Here is a 26,684-nt window from a genome sequence, read left to right on the forward strand (position 1 = left end):
CCCAGCACTCGTGGCTGTCAGCAAATCTCCGTGCTGGCAAAACATGTGGTGCAAATGCATCTGTGATCTTCTGTCTCTGTATTTTGCACCTGGGCAAAGAATATGGGGTGATCTTTTTCATATGTAAATATGGGATCCTTCAGGATGCTGTGCCAGGTGCAGTGTTGGTTTGTGCTACTGTTCCCTAATTTGAGTTTACTGTAAGACTCCAACCTGAGAGGCTGGTTAAGTCTGGCCTCACGGAGCAAGTATTGCACTTGGGCTGTTTTGGGTGACTGTTTTGGCTCTTTATTGTCCTAAACTTCAGTTAATGGTAAATGTTATTTTTATGCTCTGGGTTCACACTGCACCTCTCACGCAGAAGTAGCAAAGGGGCAGGAAACTTCAGCTTGTGGCAGCTGAGGAAGTTGCTTAAGAAAATGTGAGAAAACCCGAGTGCAGCCAACCTGACTACGTAAGAAAAGCCATAGAGTAACTCTACCACTCCAGCATTGTGTCTGATGCCACTTTTTTCCTTGATAATATCTGAATTTATCACAAATAATTTCAGAGGTGCAGAGCCTGCCCTTTTACAGGACAACAGGCTGATGGAGGCCACTTGATACCGAGTGGTATCTTGTATTGCTCTGGAATATGAAGACTTTGTTTATATCTTAAGCTGAATGAATGGGCCATGGAACACATTATTAGTTAACTCATCAGCCTCAAACTATAAAGGTATTTAATCCAAATAAAAATGTGAATAATCCTGGAGACTCATCCTTATGTTTTACCCCAAAGTAGCCTGATGGGTTGAATTTAAATGGTGATCAAGAAAATAATTAAGGCTTCAGCACCAGCTAAAAGAGGTCCTAATTACTTGCAGTATCTTCTCCACTTGTGTTGACAAGAAACATCAGGTAATACAACTGGAAAAGCTGAGAAATTTTACATAGAGAAAACACCCTGAATCCTTTATCATCACAATAACTGACAACTTCAGCTATTACAGAGAAGGAAATTTTTGGGTTATAATAGGCAGTGAGCTGCCTTTCCCAGCACTCAATTCACTGTACCATGTTGCACCCATCTCTCCACCGTGGTCATTCATGCCTTAAATTTCCCAGTGCTTCAGAGCCTCCTCAGTTAAAGGAATTGGAATATCACACTCCTCTTCAGTGACTTAACCAAGGAACTGAAAAGATCCCAGATTTTCTGGATGAAGGGTACAGGAATGTGTGATCACACATGAGTTTCTGTATCTTTTTCCTTTGTTTAACGATGTAGAGAAATAATGTTAAACAAACGGATGGGATCTCGGCAGCCTGCCCGGAGCACTTCTCTCTCTGGGCACATGATGGTATTTGATCACCCACTGGTGACCAAATAAAGAGGATGCAGAATTTCCAGGCGTGGAAACACAGTGCACTGACACCATCTGTGTTGCAAAATATCTACACAGAACTGTGCTTAAAACAACTCAGTGCAGGCTGATTACTAACATTTTACATGTGGGTGGTATCAGGACCTTTTACTTCCATTAGCAAACACTTATATAGTTGCTCTAATAAGTAATTTCTACTCTTTCTAGTTTTAGTTAATTTATAGTACAAAATTCTGTAAGTGACAGGACATGTTTGCAGCCTCTTGGATGTTGTTGCTGTTCAGGAATTCTTATGTACTTTACTGTTACTCTGAGCTCTTTAGACAGCTTTTAGCAGTTTTTAATGATGCCAGCATTCAGCTAATGGTACAGGTAGATCTTTCACAAGACCCAATAAGTTACCACTGAGTTTTGTCAGATGTCTTGTAAGCAGAGCTGGTTTATTAGCACATCACCATTTGCCAACAGAAATACCAGAACTTAATTGAAATGGATTCTGCTAATTGAGGCAGAGGAAGGAACTAAAAAGCATTTGGTCATCTGGATTTCTCATGAGGCTGAAATAGGAACCAAATGTACTTTGAATCCTAGAGAAATGCACTGGGATCCAGTTCAGGGTTCTGCTTTTGAATGCTGTGATTTAGTGCAGAGTTTATGCAATAATGGACTTTTCAAGCATCCCAAAGTTCAGTATGGCCAGTTTTAGTGCTGATACGCTTCCACATGCCAAATGTTGGTCATGTTTTTGGGAGCCTTTGCCGGCCTTGTACAACTTGGAAGCAAGTAAAGCTCTCAGTGATGGATGGCAGATTTGCAGACTCACCACTGCTCCAGCGTTAGATTAAATGCAGTTTGAGTTGCAAACACATGAAGTCATGGAGCCAGTGGGTCAGTGCTCTGAAAGAAGAGCAAATGTTTACAGTCTGGTTCCAGTCTGTTTTGTGTGCAAAACATCTCGAGGTTTATATAGATGCTTCCCAGAGTGTAAATAGTAACTGGGAGGTGGCTGTTTCGCCTTGGTCGGTGCATGTTTTCATAGGATTTCTGGGACTGTGTGTTCTGTGACTTGGAAGATGGGTTTCATCAATGAAATTGGAAAATCTTTTGCAGTATCAGTGTCTTTCCTAAAGTAAACTTTCTGGTAGAGGAGTTTGGATTGTAAATACTTAGGGAGAGAATAAAAAGATTTTTGGAGAAACAGAGTGCACCTGATCCTTGTGGACAGCATATCCTAATTTGCTTTCATGGGTTAATTTCTGTTGAAGTTCTGGCAAACAGCAGCCTCTTGGTTAGATGCTCTGGTGCTGTGGTGTGTCCCATGTGCCAGTTATTGTGGTCCTTATCCTGGCTCTGATCTCCAGAAGAGGCTGCAGCAGCCTTGAGTTTGCTTCCTATCTGGAAGCATTGTTGATCCCAAGGAATACCAGAGAATCCTACAATGATTTGGATTGGAAGGGACCTTAAAGATCATCTTGTGCCAATCCCTTACCTTGGGCAGGGACACCTTCCACTAGTCCAGATTGCTCCAGGTCCCATCCAACCTGGCCTTGAACACTTCCACCGTTCCAGTGCCTCAGCATCCTCACAGTAAAGAATTTCTTTACTCTAGGATAAAATGCTGTGCATTTCTAGGGCTTTTAATTGTTGGAAAGAGTCTCAGCAGCTTCTTAAATTTTTCATCCGTTTCTAGAATATGGCACATCCTGGTTTCCAAGAAGTCTTTCAGAATTAGCAATATGGTAACAGAGTGTCTGGCATGGAAGAAATTGTAGTTTTGTAGACTTTAATGGGATACTGTTTCGTATCTAAGAGCTGTAGTGAATTTGCATATTTTGAAGCAAGTCTTGTTAAGAATCTGTCAATTAAATTCCTTTAGGAGAGGGGGGGTTTATACCTAGCTAAGGAAAATGAAACTGAATTTCTTCCCTCTTAGGAAAGTAATTGAAAACTGGAACAGTTTCCTCTGTGGTACACTACTATGCAGATTAGAATTCTTTTTAGAGTTTTAATTAGTTTAATTAGGATGGCATGTTGCATATGAAACTGTGGAAATGCTGTTCTGATGGGAGGAAATCCAAGGTGAGCTGAGTGAGGAGCACTTGGAAGGGAGAGCAGAGCTGAACTGGGTGCAAGAAGGAGCAGCAGCTGATGCCAGAGGCATGTTGGGATTATCTAGTTCCAGGCTGACTTGGTGACGTCCCCTCTGTCACTCCCAGCTCCCAGGATGTGGCAGGTGCTGCCGGGGAGTCGGAGCACAGGAGCCCAGGTTGGCGTGCTCTGTCTTCATCCATTTGTTATCCACATTTTGAGAATTATGGATTAATTGGATTACACGGTAAATAGGGGATAATAGATTAAAGGGATATTATTGGGTTAAACCCCTTCTTAAACCCCTTCACCTTTCTTTGTTAATACTGTTATGCAAGATAAAAATGTCAGCCACGAAATAAACTTGGTGTGACTCCTCCCTTCGGTGCTTTTGGAAATGAGCACCTTCCACCCACTGTGGCCCAGCTCTGCTGCCACAGGGTTTTACAAAAGATTGCTTCTGTGAGTCAGGACTTGGACCTTTTCCTTCTTTTAGGGCAGATATTCAGTTTGTGTGACCGAACACAGGGCCAGGTTTCACTTCTACCCGGCGTGACGCAGTTCTGATGGCTTTGAAAAGAGTCAAACCCGGCTCGAGCCGCAGCTCGAGGCTGGAAAGAGGAAATAGGTTTGTGCTCTCGGAGGTGGGACGAGCTGTGACGCATTTGTGATGTGTTTTGGTGGAGAGCAGCATTATTTTGTGCTCCTGGATCAGCAAGTGTCTGAACTCTCCAGTCTTGCAAAGAAACAGGAATTAATTCCAGGGCACTGAACTTTATCTTTGAAATGGGCAGATCAGGTTTAAGCGACTATTCAGGTGGTTGAGCTGGAGAGAAAGGAGCTGGGAGATCTGAGATGTGTGGTCTTGACACACACTGTCTGTGCTCCAGCCCTTCTAGGGCTGGGCCATTCATGCTTCCACAGGCAGCAATGCCATTTCCCAGCAGTTTGCCCTTCCTTTTCGGGGAGTTTGGGATTAGTTTCACATGGAGCAGTTGGCTGCTCTGCACATGGCCACAGTAATGCTCATGTGGGAATAAATGGGGACTGCTCTGCTTTGGTGGGAGTGCCAGTTTGTCCTGGTTTTAACGTAACTTTGGCCATAATTAACACTTAGAGAAAGGAAACATCTCGCCAGGAAATGTGTTTTGTGTTAGCACACTCAAATATTTTGACCCAGATTTGCAGTTTGGTGAGTAAAGATACTGTTGCATACCTCCACACTTTCCGCTAATACCTTCAGCACCTTATTAAAAATTTGTTAATGTATATGCTTATAGTAAACTCCCAAAACACTGCTAATATGCTGCTTGAAGAGAGAGTGTTATATCAAATGTTGAAGCACAGAATGGCAATTCAGAAACAAATTGTTTCCCCTCATCATAGGAGATTCCAAACAAATTGCTGGATTGCTGCTATAAAATAGGGAAAATATATTTTTAAAATTTAGTTCCTTGAGTAAACAAGGTATAAGTATGATGGTGGAGTTTTGTCCTAGTCTGTTGAGTGAGGTATGTTTGAAAGAGGAATCCTCATTAGAAAGCACTGGGAGGAGGGACTGGTAAGAAATTAATTTATAGAAACCTGAAAGCTGTGAAGGAACCAAGATTATTTTATTTATCTCCGAGACCAGTAAAAAAAACCCAACCAGTCCAATGTCTCGACATGAGACTTGGTTAAACTTCTTCTGGTCTAACAGTCAAGACAATTGTGGATTTGAGCTCATTAATATAATTAGGATATGCATTCATGGCATAAATATATCATCTGGATCATCTCCTTCTTTTGTGTAACGTTTCAGACATCCCCTGTCTGGGTGGAGGAGGTTGTGCTCTCTCGTATCTCTCACCCTGGAAATCTGCATTGATTTGACTAAAATGTTTCTCCACTCCTTAGCTCTGTTTATTACTGACATTTCAGAAGACATCTGGTGCAGCTTCAGAGGCAGCACTATTGATCTGCAGTCAGTCTGCTTTTGAATCAGCTTGGGGTGGGGTGGCAAGAACATAAAGGTTGTTGGAGTTTCTTTGCCAAAATCCTCAGCTATGGATTTTTCTGGATTAAGCCTCTATCAGAAAAAACCTGTCCATAACAGAGTGTGTGCTCTAAGCATTTTTAGGGTGCTGCAAGGTGCAGAATTTCCAGGCTCTGGTTATTCCTCCATCATCTTCCTTCAAGCTGCTTTTCCCATGTTATGGATGGGTTTGGTTTGTGTGTCAAATTCAGGCATGTACACACCAGCCTAAAAACATTGTAGGTGCCTGTTCTTACTCTTAACTAGGCTTGTAAAAAAGCTTTTCTTGTGTGTTGTTTTTGTTTGTTTGTGTTTATATGGTTTTTTAATTAAATAAAATAGGAAATATTTGTTTCTCTTTTCTAAGAAATTCAAGTAAGGTCAGGAAGAGAAAATGTTTGGTGGCTCTTACAGCTCTAATCTAGAGTTACTAAGTTATATCTCCTGTTTTCTTAAAATACCTGATTTATTATCTCAGACACTTAATAAGCCTTGTCAGTTCAGTATGTTCCACTGAACTTGCAGCCAGACGTAGATGGCTTGATAAATTGTGTTTCTTTCTTTAAACCTTGTGATGACTTAATCTTTATTTGGTGCTTTTTTTCCTCTTTCTTTTTTAAACGATTGCTCTTGGAAAAAATGCAGTGTCCCTGTTCCCCTCGAAGACCTAAAAAACCATTTGGCTGTGCTAAGGTTTCAGCAAATCGTATTTAGATTGCTGACATTGTTTTCATGGAAACCAAATAAATTGGTGCCACTTCCTGGGTTTAAAAGATGTGTTCATCTGGTGTGTATTTCATGTAGTCTTTTTTTTTTTTTGCCCCTCCCCAAAAAATATTTCTGTGGTTACTTCGCTTGACGCACTGACTAGACAGTGATCTTTGTGCCATGTATCAGCTATAAAAGATACCTGCTCTGGTTTTACCAGCAGGTAAATCACCAGCTGTGCTGTAACCATGTCTTTGGAGAGAGAGTGAGTTGTAAAACTGGAGGTATTTCCTTGTACAGGCACTGGCAAGTAGTTACAGTAGTTGCAGCATTGTAAGGGAAGCTGTTGTGGTAACATCACCCTGATAGGAGCATGATTTAGGTGTGTTTTCTTGTAAATCACGTTCATGATGAACTGCCTTGGCTCTCTCAGTGAGGATCACAAGGCTCCGGGAGGCACAGAGGCTGGTTTGACTCAAACCTTTCTGAAAATGGAATACTTGACAGTTATGAATAAAGCTATTTAACAGTCAACTTCCTGTGGTTTACATGCATTTCTGAATCAGGAGGAGGCTGAAGGGCTGCAGCTGAGATGTGTATATTCCATCTGAACAAAAAAGGGCATCTGCTACAAGCGGTCAGAGGGACTGCTTAAGATCTGATATCCCAATGTGATACAATAATGTTTAAAACAGCCAAAGCACTCTCACGTAACACCGGAAGGTCTTCGGAGCTGATGTGTAGGTGGTTCATTCTGTTGTGTTGGGGGGTATTCAAGAAGTTTGCTTTATTGCAGTACATCAGTATTCATGTGCTCAAGCCTGTGTTTGGTTTTGCCACTCGTATTGGCATCTTTGGGCTGTGCTTTAAGTGCAGGGCAGGGCACGAGTCAGGTGCTGTGGGATGGTTGGTGTCTGCAGTGTCACAGGTCGCTGCTCACCTTCAGCCAAGCCACAGAGGTTTGCAGTTCAGAACTGCCCAACTGTAAAAATTACTTTAAAGGGTTCACCTGCATTTAAAAAAAGAAGTTCAGCTGTGACTAGTTAAAGACTATCACATTGAATCACAGAAGGGTTTGGAGGGACACTTTCCATAAGACCAGGTTGCTCCAAGCCCTGTCCAACCTGCCCTTAAATGCTTTCAGGGATGGAGCAGCCACAGTTTCCTGTCAGGGCCTCACCACCCTCATAGGCAAGAATTTTTTCCTAATATCCAATCTAAACCTACTCTGTCAGCAGGAAGCCATTCCCTCCTGTCCTGTCACTCCAGGCTCTTTGTAGATAGTTCTCTCCATCTTTCATGTCAGCTCCTTCAGGTACTGGAAGGCCACAGTTAGATCATCCCAAAGCCTTCTCTTTTCCAGTCTGAACATTCCCAATTCCCTCAGCCTTTCCTCACAGCAGAGGTGCTCCATCCCTCTGATCATCTTGGTGGCCTCCTCTGGACTCGCTCCAACAGGTCAAGGTCCTTCCTGTCCTGGGGACATCACTATATATTTTTAGCTAATCTTTAAATTTCCGTCCTATGTGCTCACAGAACGTGGGTGTGAAGACAACAGGAATGTGATGGAGAGCTGCAGTTTTTCCTTGGGGGCAGATCCTGCAGTTTCTCAGTTCTGTGCAGATTTTGTCCTCGGTGTGGCTCCTTTGTGGCGTGACAGCCACAGGTTGACTGAGGGGCAGCCACGTGGCAGGGCTGGACGTGGTGAGCCACACTGGAGTTAGTGGGGCAGAGGGGGGAAACCCAGACTCTTTTTTCTACTCATCTTGGGTAAACCAGAGAGTTTACAGTTTGTCTAAGGGGAAATTTTAGGTGTGACAAGTGTCTGTTGAATACGGACATTTAAATACACTCACTGTCATGAATTTACTGAGAGAGATGTAGTTCTGTATCTACCAAGTAGTTTTTGGATCTGTTTTACAGGGATGTGACTGGATCATTTTCTTACCAATTTTTAAAAATTGGTGGCATTAAGACTTCCCTTGGTTGTTGTGTTGTGGGTTTTCCAGTGTTTTCTCTTAATTTTTGCACAAAATACATAGGTTCACCCTTTGGAAAGGGACTGAAGTCTTGCTTGGCTACTTTGTGATGCTGCCTTTTTGAAGCTTGTTTAAATGGGTCAAAACTCTTTGGTTCTGTGGTAGTGCATTCTGATAAGGATCTGTTCACTGAGGTGGTTTGCTGCTCAGTGGTGTCTGTAGTTAGCAGAGCTCACCCTGCTGCTACCAACGTGGCCAGGGCAGACAGAAAATCCCCACTAGTCAGGGCCCTGCCTTGTAGCTGTGGTGTGGAAGGGTGGGTGGAAGAACAGAGGAGTTTGAAGCTGTTCAAGGTTCTGGATGCTGTGCAAATTGGTAACATCCAATGATTGAACAGCTGTTGTCCTTGGATGCAGAGTTGAGTCGTGTTGATGGCACTTGGTGTGTTGGGTTTGTTGTCCGAATAGATTTTCATGAGGTGGGAGCCCAGTGGTTGAGCTGATGATGTGCAGGCAGGAAGCTGGTATGTCATTGCTGTATTAGCTGTGTTATCCTTGTAACTGGTTGATTTTAGAGTTCAGTCTCTTGAGTTTCAGCATGGCCACCCTGATGCTTGTCTGCTGTTGGCTCTGGTCGGTGACAGCCCGGGAAGCAGAGCCGGTTTCTTGCCGTTCCTCCCGGCAGTGACTTTGCTGTGTCACGTGGCTCTGGAGCGCTGCTGTTGCTGCAGGCCCCTGTATTTTGCATTTGTGATTTCAGGAAATCCCCTCTTTTAGGAAGCTGCTTCTGGGGGGTGTTTTCTGACCTTTCCAGGCTGTAGTTTGTCTGTCCCAACTGCTCAATCTGTTGCAGTAGCAGTGAGCCCTGAGACTTAAAGGAAGGGTAGTGACTTATGTCTTCCAGTGCTGTGGAGTTAATGGTTCTTTAGGGAGTAGACATTGCTGTAAGTAGTATAAAAAAGAGCTATCTGAGATGAAAATACATGTTTGCCTACACACACACAAATACTTAGAGCCTCTGAGGCCCAGGTATTCTAGAATAAATACCTCCACTTAATGAGTCTGGAATCTGGCCGATTTGTATGTAGCCCTGTGGGGAAGAGCAGGTTGCCAGCTCCTACTGGCACCTAAAAAAGAAATTAAATCTGACCTTAAATTTTATTTTGCCTTAATACTCATCTACAGACAGTGGTTTTAGCACTTGGAAGGCCTGAATTCTGATCCTGTTACTCCTGCTTGGGAAGCTTGATGGATTTGTGCATCAGGGTTGTTTATTTTCTGTGAAATAGGAATGCTCTTCCCTGTACACTTTCCTTACAGGATTGAGGCTAGAATGGGTGCTGAAAAAGATGTAGTTGTACAATACTGCTGTCATGGCAAGCAGTAGTTGCTGAGTACCACTAAACTGGTTAGTGTTATTGCTGCAGTTTGTCATCCCAGAGAAAACTGGGACAGCTGAGCCAAACAGAAGGGAAGGGAAGGTAGTAGAGGTGTGTTGGACTCTTTCCCTGCAGGTGTGTCGAGCACAAGGCATGTTTCAACCAGAGCCCCAGTCTTGCCTCATTAAGAGTTGATGTTCAAATTGCACACTTCAAGGTGTGGTATCTACTTGTGTTATGTAACTTATTTTAGTACCTGGAAAACTTGCAAAAACCCCTTGCTTATGTGTCTGCCAGAACCCTTTTTGGCCTGTTATTTACCCTCCCCTAGTTAGGTAGGGTAGATGCTTAGGTGGCACAATTTAATAGTGAGGTTTGATATTCATTCCAGATAAGTTTTCAGAGTTCAGATTGAAGTGAGGGGAAGTCGTTATCAGGGTGTAACTCCTGTCCTAATTCACTTGTCTGGATTAGATAGATGTATCACCCTGGTTTCGGATGCTGCTTGAATTTCTCATCAAGCAAACTCACTCAGAATTCTTGCTCTTCCATCTGCAGAGTGAAAACACAGGTGGTTTCTTTTCTGCACTTACTGTAAAGTAAATAAGTTACAGCTGGTCATCAGGAGCTTTCAAAAGGAAGCAGTTTGTGCTTCTGTGAGGATGCTGAGAACCCTAAAAAGGTGCTGCTTTCCTCTGCAAGGAATTCCCTCAGTACATTACCTGCTGCAGTTGAATTCAGGTGCAGCAGTATCCATGCAAGAATTCCTCTCTAATCCCAGCATCCTGACAGAGTCCTGCAGGGTTGATTGTAGTTCAGGCTCACCATGGAAAACTCTTTAGTTCCGCATTAGTGGAGGGATTACAAACTGCAGTTACTGTTTGCCAGGACAGTGCTGGCTTGGATCCAGAAAATAACCTGGAATACCTGTACAGCAGATGTGATCCCATGCAGCACAGCACCCTGGAGCTCTGCTCGTTCCTCCCAGAGGAAGGAATTCTGGTCCAGCTTGGTGTCTGATGGGAAACCTGAGTTAAAGGCTCCGTGTGTTGTGGTTTCTCATCCTCTGTTGTGCTCGTCATTCCCTGTGCTCCGGGGAAGTACCTGTGGGAATGGATCGTGTGGCACTGCAGTTATAAATTAACTTTCTCCAGTGATTAATCCCCATACCTGAATGTCTGTGTGTGCACACTCTGCAAAGCCTTAGAGGGATGGAATGTTTCTTTTCATAAGGAAGGTGTGGCTGCTTCATTGATGCTCCCTGTGGATAATACTTGGATTTATTTATCAAGTCTAAACTTGGAAAGAATGTAACTATTATAAATGTGCCTTCTTATGCTTTTAAGCTTAAATATTAACTGGCCTAATAATAAATCATCAGTTGTGTTCTTAGTTTAGCTGCTTTTAAAAATGACAGTGATTAAAGCTTACAACACTTAAATGTAGATTTTGGTAAATTATCTGGACTTCAGAATGTAAACTACTGGGATCAAATACGTCGCTTATTTAAATAACTGTTTGATTTGTTTTTAGGGGGAATCTGTAAAGTATTTCTTGGACAACTTGGATAAACTTGGAGAACAAGTAAGTTCTTTTTTTATTTTTCTTTCCAGTCTTGAGTTTTAAGTTGTCTTTGTGATCTCTGGGTTTTAAGTAGATGAAATGTAATCAGTGTCTACTCTAATAACTTTATCTTTAGTTAACTTTGACTGTTGCATTATCTCAGCAGTTCATCACTGACATGTCAAAAACACAAGGCAGTGCAAGAGCCAGGAGACTTTCTGGAAATAAAAGTTCTGTCAAAATTGAGCGAAAAACAAGTTACAAATGATTGTCCAGTCAGAAGACTGTTAAAGTAGCCCCTCAGCACTAAATGATACCCAAAAATGACTGGGTTTGGGTTTACATATCCATTTAGGAACACTTGAGTTAAATCACAGGTCAGTAGTATTTATTCACTAAAGAATAAAATCTATTCTCTGAGGAAAAAGTGAAATTTCTGTAGAATACTTTTTTTATAGAACTGTTAGTTATTGCTTGAATAATGAAGTTGTTTGCTGATAGTCTGGGTTGTGTATTGCAGGAATGGCATGTGGAAAAACTGCCTTTAAAATGGGATGGTGCTTGAACTCTGTGGGGAGGCAGTTTCTCCCTGGTCCTTTCCAGCTGATGGCTAACAACTGAAGGAATCCAAACCACTTCAATTGAGCCCTGTTACATCATGCTTAATTTCATTTTTCTTTTTGCCTTTAACAGATAAAAATTTGATTTTAACCCAGGCTGTTTCTCTGCTTTGAACTGTCACTGTTCTGACCGGAGCACCGGTGCGGAACGCAGGCACTTCCCAGACCTCTGGCTTGGGAACTCCAGCACTTGCTCTCTGAATTAGGATTTATGGTCTGGAGTTGTAAGACCTGCACTCAGGAGGAGAACTGCACTTGCTTTAATGAACTGCTAAACTCTCTGCCAGTGGTGGATTTCTGGTGGTCTTTGAATCCAGTGCCACTTGAGTTTCGAATGGTTTGGTTTTCTTCCCCAGCACAGTTGGATAAAGAGTTTTGCAGCTTCATTTCAAAGTTCTTTATTTAGAAACTTTGGTCCATTCTTTGTTTAAAGTGTAAAACTTAGTCACTAGTTGAGTTTTTTTAATGTTTTTATATACACACACTTACTATAGTGTGATGTTGCTGTGGGAATGCTGTGAACTCTGAATTTCAGCTTTTCCAGCTTCAGGTTAGACCAAGTGATGTTGAGAATCAGAGAGACTCATCAGGATCTTCTGTTGTAGAAAATGTTAAGTCTCTGAGGAAAAAAGCACTAAGTTTTGTTCCTGAGTAAAAGATTTGATAGGTTCTTCTGGTTTATTCTTATCTATATGCAAGATTTATCTAATGAATATTTCCCCAAGCTGTATTAATGTAAGTATTTTACTGTTCTTATCTGATGCAACTGGGCTGACCTGCAACTAAATTGCTTATAAACACACAGATCTGCCATTCGTGTGCCTGTTGCCAAAAAGGAGCTGATAACAGCACTGAGGGAAAAGAACTTAATGTTCAGATTTAATCAATCAGCAGAAAAAAAAAAGAGTATCTGACAGGCATACGTGTGTGGGATCTCTTGGATTCCTTGCAACTGTTTGTTGTTGTTTCAACTGCCAGTGCAGACTATATGTATTCAAAATATCTCACAGAGAGATGTTGCTTTCCATGTTGTGATTGGATCTTAGTCATGCCTTAAATTGTAATTTTAACTAGGCAAACTGTGATGTGATACCCAAAAGGACTCCTTTAGAAGAAACAGACTGCAGTGGATTTGGGGAAGGAGATAATTCAGGAAGGAGGCACATGTTCCAAATCAATGTCTATATGGGGATGCTTGCAGGAAAAACACTGATTGACAATGGCAAAACATTGAAAGAACTTGGAAAATAATAGTCACTGCCATCCAAGGAAAATATTCACTTAATGCTGCAGCCTTCAGATGTGGAGAATGGGATCAACACTGAGAAAAGGGCCAGCAAGTGGCAAACTGCCAGTATCCCAAGGATCTGGAGAGGGAGAAAAACATAACCATCCTTCAAAAAGATAACTAAAATACTGGGAGGTTTCTTAGGAGTTGTTCTGTTTGGTTTCCTGGAGCCAGATGATGGCTGGATACCCACACTTGTCTTGCAGAGCACTCCTTTGCTGTCTGTTGCCTCAGAGTAGCCAATATCCAGGATAAAACAGAGAGTCAGGGAATGGTTTGGGTTGGAAGGGACCTTTAAGACCGTGGTGTGTCTTCTGTGCGTGCAGAACTTGAAAGCACTTGAAAGGATTCTCTTTGTGGTTCCAAGTGTGGTAGGAGTTTTCTATGAGTAATAGTACTTGAGAGGGAATTTGTCAGGAATTCCAGGGATAAGCTCCTTGTTCTTGAAAGCTTTACTGAATAAACATTACAGGTCAACTCCCAGGAGAGTTTGCTTTGTGCTCTTATTTCAGTATTGAAGGTACATATGGCTTTGCCTATTATATTAATTGCTTTTATTTATTTACATGATTTAATAATTTCAGTCACTCCTGAGCTTTCCTAAGACTTTCTGTTTTTGTTCTGAGAACTTGAGACTAACTTCCTGAACAACAAAAGAATTCATATCCCCATTTGAAAGTTGAAATAAGAATTGAACCTCTTGCCTACATGTTGACAGTCAGCTTTGCTCAAAATCCCTTCACACATGTGCCCAGTGACATTTGATACAGTTACTGCTCTATTCGTCTGATTGTTTTCCCCTCTACAATTTTGGTAGGAAAGACCCAAGATAAATTTAATAAAAAGAAAAGTCTTACCACCCTTTAAAGTTCTTCATTTACTCAGACAAGGGAGTGGCAGCACCTCTGCTGCTCAGTTTGGAGAGAACTCGATCCTGCTTTAGCTGTTGAGCTCTCCTGCAGGTTTAGGTGGTGTGGGGTTTGATGTGCAGCAGTGCTGCAGCAAAGGCCCAGGGTGGGGATCCTGTGCTTCAGAGCTGCTTTGTAATTTGTGCCACGATAAAAATCAGCTCCTTAGTCATGGGCAGCTGGATAAAGAACCCAGAGCTCAGACAAAACCATCTCTCCCTGGTTTCACTTTGGAGCCTACATGGTAAAGCAAAGTGATCTTTGAATTTTTGTAATGTTGCACTCCATGATTTTTAGATTTTATTTTTGTGGCTTGAACTTGCCTTAAACTTGGGATACAAGTATTGAAATGGCCATGGGGTTGTGTTTGTTCCCCCGCCCAGCCGACTGCTTGAATCAGACTTTCTGGACCATGGTCTCACACATCTTTATAAAAGCTCCAAGTCTGGGAACTGGCACTGTCAAAGGAATATCATAGATCATTCACTAAGAGGAGACTGAAATTCCAAAACCTAAACAGCGCTCTCTGAAGTTGTGAGAAATGCTGGAAAAATGTGAGGAACAGTTTCCACAACAAGTGAACAACAAGGCTTTAAGCTCCAGCACAGCCAGCTGTCTGGGAGAGATGCTCCTTGCAGATAGCAGAAGGACTTGGAGCAGATGCAAAAGTGTAATTCTAGGAATGAAGAAATCCCCAGTCCAAGTCTTGAATTTCATGCTGTCAAAAGCTGACTAATAAGAGTTCATCATCCTGGAGCATCTGCATCCATTGGTGATGTTCATATAACAGTCAAAAAATAGTAAAAAAGCACTTTTCCTGCCTCTTGAATTCTGGGGAAAGGTGGGCTGGAGAAGTTCAGGGTGCAGCTGTGTGCCCTCCAGGCTGTGCTCTGGGAAGAGGCTGCTGTCCCCAGCTGCCTGGTTCTTCTCCTGTTCTGCTCATGGCCCAGTAAAGTTTGGACAAAGCCGGGCAGTGTGAGCTCACTGGTGTGGCACACAGCTAATAGAGTGACTTTTTGGACCGAGACAGCTGGATGCAAAAGATCCATGGCACAAACACAATAAGCTGCTTAAGTTTTGCTTTTCAGGCATAATTGGTTGCCTTAAAATCACTTAGTGAGCAGCTCTTTTGCACTGGAAGCAGTCGTGCAATATGCAGGAGAGCCTGGGAGGAACAGAGAGCCCACAGTTGGAACAGGATATACCCTGGTTATTGATTTGGGAAACCTGTTTTAGAACTCATTTGCTGCATTGCAGTGTTGGCAGCCAGCATGTTCCCCAGCTTTGTGAGGAGAGGATGAATAAAGCACAGAGTAATCCAGAACAAGGGAAACGGGCATGAGGAATTGCTGGTTCACCTCCCAGGTTATTCATGGATCTTTGTCATGGAGAGCTTCATTTCTCTGGGGTACATACTTTGATGTAATATTGATGTGTTTCCTGTTCTGGACTCCAGATCTTTCCCAAAAGCTCCAGTGTTAGCATGTAAATACAGGTCTGATTATTGAAAACCTCGTGTTGTTCCTCTGCCACCTGCTCTCTCCGTTGCAGCTCCACCGTGCCCGTGATTGTAGCCTATAATCTGCAAACTCTCCTTTACTGTTTTTTTTTCTTTAGGATTACCTTCCCTCACAGCAAGACATCCTGCTGGCACGAAGACCCACCAAAGGGATCCACGAGTACGACTTCGAAATCAAAAATGTCCCTTTCAAAATGGTCGATGTGGGCGGGCAGCGGTCGGAGCGGAAGCGGTGGTTCGAGTGCTTCGACAGCGTCACGTCCATCCTCTTCCTCGTCTCCTCCAGCGAATTCGACCAGGTGCTCATGGAGGACCGGCAAACAAACCGCCTCACCGAGTCCCTGAACATTTTTGAAACAATAGTCAATAACCGGGTTTTCAGCAACGTCTCAATCATCCTCTTCCTAAACAAGACGGACTTGCTTGAGGAAAAAGTACAGAAAGTGAGCATCAAAGACTATTTCCCAGAGTTCGAAGGGGATCCCCACTGCTTAACAGATGTCCAAAAATTCCTGGTGGATTGTTTTCGCACGAAACGCCGGGACCAGCAGCAGAAGCCCCTGTACCACCACTTCACCACTGCTATTAACACAGAGAACATCCGGCTAGTTTTCCGTGATGTCAAGGATACCATCCTGCACGACAACCTCAAGCAGCTCATGTTACAGTGATGTGCAGAAAGACATTCTTGTTTCAGTAACTCTCGTGTGTTGTTTGTTTTTTTTTTAACTAGAAGTTTACAGCAGGAGTAGAGAAATCCAGATCCTGTCAGACTTCTTGATATGTGGCTAAAAGCTGCTGCTGAACACATTATTGCCAACTTCTGCAGAAATTCAGGCTTAAATCTCTTCCAGTGTAGCTTCAAGATGACTCAAGTTGTAATTTTATAGCAGATCTATGTCTAAGTTACCTGTAAAGTGGTAAATTTGACCTTTTACAAACATGTATATCATCCTAGAAAATTCAGAATTCCAAGTCCAGACTTCCATGAAATTGTTGCAATTATTAGACTGTGGCAGTAATTTAGGGGTGGGGGGGAGAAACTTTTCACATCTAACTTCATTACAAAGACTGTGATACCATAGCTGACTTATGATTTCTCAGGTCTACTTTTGGTTAGAAATCCCATCAGTCCCTTGCTGGAATCATCTGTTTGAAGCGCGGATCCCTGGGCGTAACGTACTTCCTGTTCAAGTACAAACCTTAGCCTTGGCTTTGAATAGGAGATGCTTTAAAAGTGCTTAGAATTGGGAGCTTCAGACATGTCTGGCAGGAAGTGCTGAGTCCAGGGATGAGGGATTAGTGGTTGGCACAGTACACGGATTCGCTCCGGCGTTGTCCGTACGTCTCGGAGCCATGGCAAAGCACAGAGCACTCTGGTCTGGTCCTCTGGACATTCTGATGTGGGAAGGGGGAGCAAGCTCAGCTTGTGTTTCATGTCTTCACTAAGCAGATGTTCCGTGTGGGTAACATGTTCCACGTAGGTGACCCGTTCTCGAAGCGCTTTAACTTAGCACTGGTTTGTTTTAATTCCCAGCTCCTTCCAAGCTGCCTCCTCGGAGTCAGTAACGCCTGGTGATGGAGAGAAGTACTCGCAAACCTAAGTGCCTCCTTGTGTTCTGTCCTCCTCTGGTATTTTCAGTGGCCTTATGAGTTCCCAGCAGAGGCCTTGTGTAGCTGACACCGTGGGGATGAATGTTTTTTTCTGGAAAAAAACAAACAAACAAACAAACAAAAAAATGTGTCCCAGCAGAACGTGCTTCAGCTGATGAGGTTCTTTCTGAGACTTTCCAGTGGGGTCTAAGCAATCCTAAGTGTACTTGAGCCAAATATGTCGCACAGCATCTCCCAGAGTGCTGCTTGTGACCGTTTTACCCAAAGTTCCATTGCAGTTCTGTTTATTTTTTTTATTTTAGGGGAGGAGGATGTGGTTGTTAGTGTTGCCATGTAATGAAAAGAAATAATAATAATAATAATAATAATAAAACCCAATGAAAATAAAGCAGTGCTCCATACCCTGTGGCACACTGCAAAACGACAGTGAGCTGTTGTGTTTCAGAAGTTAGTGCAGCTGCCACGTTTCCCCCAGGCTGTAGTGTTGTGGGGGCAGCTCAGCTGCCCCTTTGCCCCGTGGAACCAATTCCTGTGGATCATGATGGTGGCCAATCCCTCAGTGAATTCTCATTCACATCCCGTGCGCGTGGCGAGCGGTGGGACACGGTGTCCCTGCCAGGACATAGGAAAGCTGCCTGTCTCCTGAACTTAGCCTTTACTTACTGTGACTGTAAGTTGTATTAACATCTCTGTACCTCGCTCTCCTGGCAGCAGAGGGGGAATAGTGTATTTTTATTTAGCTAGGTGCTTTGAAAGACCTCTATTTTTTTATATCATCCAGTGAGTAGCCATAGGTTAGTCTGTGATTCTGGTCATCAGGCACTATCTTGGGAGGAAAGAACTTGGGAGAAGTCACAGTGCAGAATCTAAAAATAATCCTAAAGTCTGGATGCAGCACTGATGTCGGGAGGATGAATAGAATTTTAGATGGGGATATTTAATGTAGATTTTGCTTCTATACTGGACATGGATTATTTCTGATTTGGTGAGTTCATATGTGAGCATTTCAAGAAGGAGGATGAACTAGAGACCTCAGGAAAGACAGTGAGGCTCTTTCAAGGACTGGCCATCCTTTGGAGAAGGATAATGGTTGATTTGGTTGGGCTTTAAGTGCTCCATGAGCAGACACAAACCTCTGGTGGCCTCCAAAGTCCAGTGCTGGAAAGCAGAACCTGAACAAATCCATGCCCCACCCTGTCAACAAGATAAGGAGTTGGGTTGGTTTTTTTCCTTTGCTGACGGTTGTCTGAACAAGTTTCTTTTCAAAAAAGAGACTTATCTCTGAATAAAACAGTTAATTTGGAGAGGTCTGCCGAATGTGCTTTGGAGGATGTCAGACCAGATGATTGCAGAAAAGACTAAAAACTGGTAGTGGATGATAGGACGATTACCAGGGATTTATTTAAACAAATTTATGTAAAATAATGATGAATTTTGTGTCAAGGGACCTGTTAATTTACTGAAGATGTTTCAAACTGATGTCAGTCTAAGGATGCAGCCAGGATCACCAAGGCACTGGGCACTTCTGACCTTGGCCAAAGTGGGGATCAAATTCAGCAGCTTCTCCTCTGAACCACCCCAAAAATCCTTGGTTTTAATCCTCTCAGATCACTGTCCCTGTGAACCCCAGGACCTGTAAGAGAGCCAGGGGGGACCCCAGTGCTGGGTCACTTATAGGCCCTGGCAGATAAGCACTATATGAATCTCAGGCAGAAATGAATTGATTTAATTAAATAACTGAGTCAGATCACTTGGGTTTTCCACTCCCTGTTCTTGAGAGGGGGGTGAGACAACACACCTGGATGTACCTGTTTACATGGTTCCTGTGTTAAAATATGGCCAAAACCCCCAAATCATCGCCCTTGGCCACCTTCAGACTCACTCTTCATCAGCTCCCTGAATGGAGCACAGCGTGGACGGTTGTATTGCCCTTTAGATTTATTTCTAAATATCATTTCTTTATTGCAGGACATAATTTTGGTACAAGGAACCAAACAAGTGACAGTTGTCTAGTGAGAGTGAAGCTTCCTCATGGAAACCAGTCTGTGGTACAAGGTTGGGATGCATTTCTGGTGAAGGTGGGAAAGCAGGTAGAAAATCAAGTTTTCCAGAAAATCAGGTTTCCCTAAATTTCTTAGTTCTCTGCTGGAGTGAGCTCTGTTCAATAGATCACTGACCCTGTGGAGATGAACCACTACCTTGTACAACCTCCCTGTACTTGAAGGTGAAATTGGTGTTTCAGCGACTGTTCCCTCCTGCAGGGTGTTAAATGAGATGATTGATACCTAAAAACTGTGGCTGTTCATCAGGGCTTGATAAAATGTCACATTTTTTAATGTATTGTATGTGGGAGTGTAAGCCATCAGTTTGTGTGAAACTTCAGCTTTCTTCTGGAATAACTGCTCTTAGAAAGAAGTCAGGTTGATCTCAAAGGCTGTTCATTGGGCTCATCTCCGAGTAGCTTTACATTTTACCCATCAGCAGGTTGATCAGGTTGGGTGGGTGTTCCAAGCTTCCTGACCCTGGGCTGGGGACAGGATTCCTGGTGTGTGTCCAGGGTGTCTGTGGGCAGCAGAACTTCCCCCCCGGTTATTCCTCTTGCAGAAGGTCCATCTCCCACCACCACTCCTGTCCCAGCCCCATCCGAAGTCTCGCGCCGTGCCCAGTTGTTCACCACTTCACTTTACAGGTCTTGTCTCTCTGATGGTACCATTAACATAGTTTTTAATTTCACAGCATTGCAATACAGTGCCATTTTGCAATTTCTTTGCGTTGTACTTGAAAATAAGTTGAATTGCAGACTATTTAAAACTGCTTTCCTGCGCTTTCAGTAGCAGTGAGAGCTTACCTTACGTGAAGCCTTTATGTAAAAATATATTTTGTAACAACCTCATAGATCTTTAACGAAACCAAGATTTGTATTAGCTTTGTATAAATGTTTGTGGCTTACAATTTTATATGTTGTTTAACTTTTTATAAACTTTCCAGGGACTACTTTTTATTGTAAATTTTTTTTTTTTCTCCTTGCTTTAGTTTAAGATTGGCAATAAATTATTTCTAAGGGAGGTCTTAGAAGAAAAAGCATCACTTCCTTTTTATAAAATGGTTAAATTGATTCACAGTTTAAAACCTTACACTTGCTTGTACATTGCTCTGTACATACTCTCCAAAAGTGTTGCCTTTCAGCTATTAATATTTGCCTTGTGTACAAAAATTACTGACGATGAATAAACATATACAGCCTCACGTTGATGTGATGAAATCATCTTTTCAAATTAATAATGAGTGGAGGCAGCCAACAGACTCTTTTTGGGGGTTGGCAAAGGCCAGCTGGTTTGCTCCTGCCACATCTTGTCTTTCAGATAAAATATGTAAGAGAGTCAAGCAAACTCCCTGCTAAAAGGGCTCCTCCAGGTTCTGCTGGGCCTGATGACTCTCTCCGTGCCAGGGAGGCACCAGGAAAATGCTGACTTGCATTTGACAGCCCGTTTGGTGCTCAGTATTTAAAATATTGATGGCACTCGGGTGTGCTCTGCGACAAGTCTCTATGAATTATGGATTTCAGTATTGCAGAGTTGATTTTACTGGGGTTTTTTTAAGCTGTCCTCTGACTAAGCCAGCCTCTGCCTCCTGGACAAACGGGTCACTGGCTGCAATACGAAGCAGTATTTTGCAGCAAAACATTGATTTCTCCTTTGTCAGTTTTTATAGGCCTGAGATGCCTCATTTTCCACAACAGCCTTCGGATTTGGCCAGCGTGCTGTGGACACTAAATCCCCAGAAATACTCAGCCCAAGTCATCCTTGTTTATGCAGTTGGTGCTCAGTGTTAGCATTTATCTTGCTGATGGGGATACAGGAGCTGTAGGAATTCTCAGCAGTGTGAATGTTGCTGTGGGCGGGTCGGAACCTGGATGCAGAGTGCAGTGGACTGAAGTGAGTTAAACCCCTGCCAAACGCCCTGGAACTTAAACCAGCTCCATGGTGCAGTTTGGATTCCGGGTCCTGCCTGTCCTAGGGAAGCTGTTTCTGAGGAATCATCGCTTCATCTCTTGACCACTTTTTCGTGCTGGAACAGTCACATCATCTGAGCACTGTTTGTGATGTTGCTCTGACTTTGAAATCCAATCTCTTCAGATTTCTTTTTTTATGCATCCTATTTCCTGAGCTGCCACCAGCCACCTGAGGAGTAAAACTAAACCCATCTAGAACTCAACAGGTCGTGTTAGTTGGTTTTTTAATCCCAGTATTACAAATGTAATTGCATCACTTTCACGTGGGTTTCTAGTTAAGTTCTTGTTGACTAAAGCTCTGAGCAACCTGGTCTAGTGGAAGGTGTCCCTGCCTGTAAGAGGGGGTTGGAACTGGATGAGCTTTAGGGTCCCTTCCAACCCAGGCCATTCCATGATTCTGTGATGATCCTATGAAAGCTCTCCTTAGGAATGGGTTAGTGGTGTTGGACCATCCAGCAGCTGGAGCCCTCACAGGCTCCGATAACCTCAACACACTGATGTGCCAGGGGCTGAAGTGGTGGGAAGAGCTGAAGTGGGAAGGAATGTGTTCTGGGATTTGTGTGAGCAAGTGGAGTTTCTTCACGTTCACAGCTCCTTTGATTTACCAAAACACCTCGCTGCACGTACTGAACGTAGGTTGGGTGTTCAGGCCTCTTCCTTCCTGTTAAAGTAACTTGGTGATTACACAACAACTGACAGGAGGGAGCAAAACTGGAGTGGGGCTGTACCCAAATTGTCCCTGGCTGCCCTGTCAGCAGCAGGAGCTGGTTCTGGAGCCAACCCTGGTCCCCTGGTCCTGTTCTGAGAGGAGCTACCACTGAGCTGTGCAGCAGCTGAGGGTGAAGTGCTGAGGAGCAGCTACCAGGCAAGCACAGCCCCAGGGGAATCCAGCTGGAAATGGGACAGGAATCTGCACTGGCCCAGACCCTGCTGGGTTTTCCCTCTGAAACAAAAAAGGTGATGGCACTGAGGTTCTTCTGGTTCCTAATCCACTGACTGGTTGTGTTTTCCACAGAAGCCGAGATGTTTTCGCTGTGCGTGAAATGGGAATTACTGAATTGATAAGGATCCAGATATTCCAAGTCCTACAAGGTTTGCAATAGTGTTTTATTTGTGCCTAACTTCAGATGCTACTGGATTTCCTTCCTCTGCTTTCTTCCCTTGGTTTTTTATGCACGTGAGGGGCAAGACATCGGTTCCTGCTGGAGTGCAGCTTCCACCAGCAGCAGCTTTCTGGGCTCTGGGATTCTTCCTCACTATCACTCCTAAGAGTGCAACTTCGGAGTGATCCCTGCTCCTGGGTGTGAAACACGGAGCCAGTCCTTAGCCCAGTTCAGTGAACAGGCTGCAGATGAACTGAGGATAAGGAATCAGAACATCTCAAGAGAGATGTGCAGCGAGGGGGAGACGCAGTCCCTGCCCCTGCGTGCGGCCGAGCTGCTGCCCCTGCTCAGCTCCACACAGGGAGCCAAGGGTTTGATTAATTGCTGAGCACTGGATCTGACAAACCTGGATTTGGGGCAGGCTGCTGCCAGCAGAGCTCTGCTGCAGTGCTTCCAGCTCCATGAGGAGGTTAATATTTAAAGGCTGAGTCCTCCCAGGCGCTGGCTGTGAGCAGCAGATCGTGTTTGCTGTTCCCGGGGCAGTGAGGGCTCCGAGGCGCTGCAGGGTAAGGCAGGAACGTGTTTGTCAGCAGAACCAGTGAGTGAATAAATCCCATTTCTCTGCCTGGATGGTTGGAAACATGGTGACCCAGTAAGATGATGCTGATCAGTGCAGACTGGTTTTTATTAATTTAGTACTTGCAGAGCAGGAGGAAGCACAAGACCCCATGCATCCAGCGGTATCCAAAGTGAGTTTTTCCCACTCCCTATTCCAACATTCAATATAGTGGATCTTGCCCGTATAAAAGATGCTGACTCCCTGCCCAGGATTCTCCTCATGGACAGGTAGAGCCCAAATCCCTGCCTGATACTCGAGGGAATGGCCTGAAGTTGGGTCAGGGGCAGGTTTGGGTTGGATATTAGAAAAAGATTCTTCCCCCAGAGGGTGGTTGGGCACTGACCAGGCTCCCCAGGGCAGTGGGCGCAGCCCCAAGGCTGCCAGAGCTCCAGGAGGGTTTGGATGATCCTCTGGGGCACAGGGTGTGACTCTTGGGGATGGTCCTGGGCAGGGCTGAGGGTTGGATTTGAGGATCCTGGTGGGTCCCTCCCAGCCCAGCATATTCTGGGATTCTGTGATTCTCTCTCCAATGCAGCACCAGGCCAACCTTGGGTGGCTCTCAGCCAGGCTGCAGGTGCTGTTCTGTCCTCTCTGAGCCATCTGCAGCCTGGAAGACAGTCAACTTCTCTGATGTAGAAGAGAGACAGCCCTTTATCAGATCCAAAGGGGAAGCAGTAATGGAAAAAGAGAAGGAGGACATCTATTTTAACATTCCCACTCCCCCAGACGGCCTTTGTGCTGGTTAGGGAGTGAGTGACTGTTTCCAAGTTGACCACATACCATGCAAATGATGTTTGTGGGACGACACCAGCCACGAATAGTTCACCTCCAGTGAGCAACTCACCTCCAGCACTCCCTGCATTGGGCTGTTCTGGCAGTGCCACGGGAGGTGGGATCACCAGCACCCACATCAGGTTCAAGTCTGAGCCCTCTGTGCACCCCCAGTCCGTGCCTGGGACTTGTTTGTTGTTTTCAGCTTTTATTGGAAGAAAAGGCAGTATCTATAAACAATACAGGTCCTTCTGGGGTTGCCTAGGCACAGTATTTTGCACTTTTTCTGTATGAGCTGGATTCTCTTACATTGATCCAATAGTAGCTGTGAATTGATGACCCTTTCCTGCTGTAGCTTTCATTTTCCCTGAAGAAGAGGGAAGCTAACAAAAGAACTTCAGTGAAATGAGCATTTTCCAAGAGTTACTAACATCAGGATTTGCAGGCAGGCAAGTTGAGCAAGGCTTCAGCAGCATCAGCCTTCTTACATCATGTCTGGCATTTGCTGAAAATTGTCTACAATTAAGGGGAAAACTTCCTCTTTTATTCCTGCAGATGACTCTGCTTCCCCCTCTCCCATCCCCACTTACAAAACTTGAGGGGAAAAGGGGATGGTTCTCATTTTATCCTCTGCTGTGCTCCACAAGCTGCCTGGGAAAGGGACACCAGCCTGACATGACTCTGCAGCTGAGGCCACTCCAGCTCTCCTTCCCTCTCTGTTCCCAATGTCCCTCCCTGCTGATGACATTGCATCTCTGCCCACAGCAGGAAACCTTTCTGCTGCTCCTTCTCTCACCTCTAATACTCAAGGTGAAATATCACTGAACACTTTTTTGTTTGCCACTTTTTTTGTGGCAAATTCTAAATCCTCCTCTCGTTTCCAGTGAAATGGTGGCTTTCATTGCACTGCAATAAAGCAGTGCAGAGTCATCTCTGCTGTTGTCTGGGGATGCCTCTGGGGGAAAGGGACATTTTTACACATGCAAACGTCAGCAGCGAGTCCGTGGCTGTTCCCTTGCTCAGCTGAGTGACACCACTCCAAGGACCTAATTGTGGCCCAAAAGAAAGATGGAGAGACTATTTCCAAGGGCCTGGAGTGACAGGACAAGGGGGAATGGCTCTAAATGGACAGAGAGCAAGATTAGATTAGATATTAGGAAGAAATTCTTCCCTGTGAGGGTGGGGAGGCCCTGGCACAGGTTGCCCAGAGGAGCTGTGACTGCCCCATCCCTGGAAGTGTCCAAGGCCAGGTTGGACAGGGCTTGGAGCAACCCAGGACAGTGGAAGGTGTCCCTGCCCATGGCAGGGGGTGGAATGAGGTGATCTTTTAGGTCCCTTCCAACCCAGGCCATTCCATGATTTCTCCCTTTAGAAAGGCAACCCCATTTGCCTGAACTGGTAGGTTTAATACATGGAGGACATTCAGACATTTAATATTCAAATTAATTGCCAGAAGCAGCTCCTCTCTAAAAGGCTAGCAAGGTAAAGTGTTGTTTTCCCCTCTCCACAGGAGCAGGAGTGGAATATGAAAGGATCTGGCAGCCAGCCAGCCGTTCTGCTGGAGCCAGGCTTTCCACTCCACGTCTCCCTACCCCGTATCATTTGCTTGCAGCAAGACAAATGCCTGTGATGATGCCAAAGAAAGGAGAGCAGAGGAGGAAAACACAGTCTGGCACCTTCTCTTCCTGCCCTGGCTCTCCTAGGAGGTGGAGCTTGGTGATTCCCTGAGCAGGTGCTGTCCCTTGGATGAGAGTCACTGCCCAGATGTAGGGAGTGTTCCTGGGAACCGGCAACTTCAAGGGTCACCAGGAGGGAGAAAAAAAGCACCTGCAGAGAGCAATCCTCAGCCTGAAGTGGTGTCCCAGGTAGGTGGGATGAGTCACTCCCCAGAAGGGATCAGCCCAGCACTTGCAGATACTCCAGTGAGGTGAAACCAGCTCTGCCCCACACCTTTGTGCTCCAGTTCCCTGATAAGGAAAGGCAGGTGTGAGTGAGATAGAGCAGAGCACTGGAGATCCCTGGAAGAAAGATCTGGATTATCTTCTTTCTGAGGGTGATTTACAAGGCCCCCTAGGACCCTTTTGTGGCAGGGTTTCATCCATCCCATCTCCATGTTCACTTTTGTAACAGTCACAGGCCATTGCAGATAAACAGCTCCAGATCTTGGCAGTCATGTGGGACACAACCCCACGTATTTTAGAGTTCCTTAAAAGCAAAAGAACAACTAAAACATCTAAAACCGAACTGAAAACTAAATGTAATTTCCCATTTCCATAGCTAGAGCTCTTTGGCTCACATGTTTCTTTAGCACAGGCTGATTTTTTTCCTCCATCTTATGGATTTCTGTTTGTGGAACACAAATGTCACCCCATCCTGGTGTCCCAGACTGCTTGGGGAGGGCTCCTAATGCAATGTTCAGGAAAAATACCTCAGAGCTGAATATATTAATAAGAGAATCAGCAGATCTTTGCTTGACTTACATGGCAGGATTATTCTCTGCACCCAGTTGTGTTTCAGGCCCGTAACAGTTTGAAGCTTCAGATCAAACATTGTGGAGGAGCTACGAGGTGGAGGGAGAACCATGATCCATGTTCATGGTCCTGTGCCATGATCTGAGCCCAGCACTGATTCCAGGAACATCTGAGCACTAAATATAACAGCCTTGCTCACTCAGCAGCTTTGGGTCCAGCAGATACCCAGGGTTAGGGTTAGGGTTATTATCTCGAGCATTTCAAAATGACATAAATCAGGGAAAAGAGGGATCCTGAAACTCCTGAGAAGTTGAGAGACTCAATTTCACACCTCCCCTCAGGGCAGAATGATTTGTCCTGTACCTTGTCCTGAAGCAGGGTGGTATCCCATCCCCTGTATCCCATCCCTGTATCCCATCCCCTGTATCCCATCCCTATATCCCATCCCCTGTATCCCATCCCCTGTATCCCATCCCCTATATCCCATCCCTGTATCCCATCCCCTGTATCCCATCCCCTATATCCCATCCTTATATCCCATCCCCTGTATCCCATCCCCTATATCCCATCCCCTGTATCCCATCCCCTGTATCCCATCCCCTGTATCCCATCCCCTATATCCCATCCCTGTATCCCATCCCCTGTATCCCATCCCCTATATCCCAT

At 44.4% G+C, this 26,684-nt stretch overlaps 1 protein-coding gene across 1 annotated transcript in view; it reads left to right on the forward strand.

The window, feature by feature from the left end:
- The window catches only part of GNA13 (G protein subunit alpha 13), a 29,262-nt gene extending 8,981 nt beyond the window's left edge, over positions 1-20,281 (forward strand). Inside the window, 2 exon segments of the mRNA XM_029960101.1 lie at positions 11,064-11,114; positions 15,527-20,281. Of these exon segments, the coding sequence (XP_029815961.1) occupies positions 11,064-11,114; positions 15,527-16,099 (624 nt within the window). The 3' untranslated portion in view covers positions 16,100-20,281.
- Positions 20,282-26,684: the final 6,403 nt, after the last annotated feature.

The sequence above is a fragment of the Manacus vitellinus genome, unplaced genomic scaffold (assembly GCF_001715985.3).
Source record: "Manacus vitellinus isolate BGI_N305 unplaced genomic scaffold, ASM171598v3 scaffold_24_pilon, whole genome shotgun sequence".
Classification (NCBI taxonomy): Eukaryota; Metazoa; Chordata; class Aves; order Passeriformes; family Pipridae; genus Manacus; species Manacus vitellinus.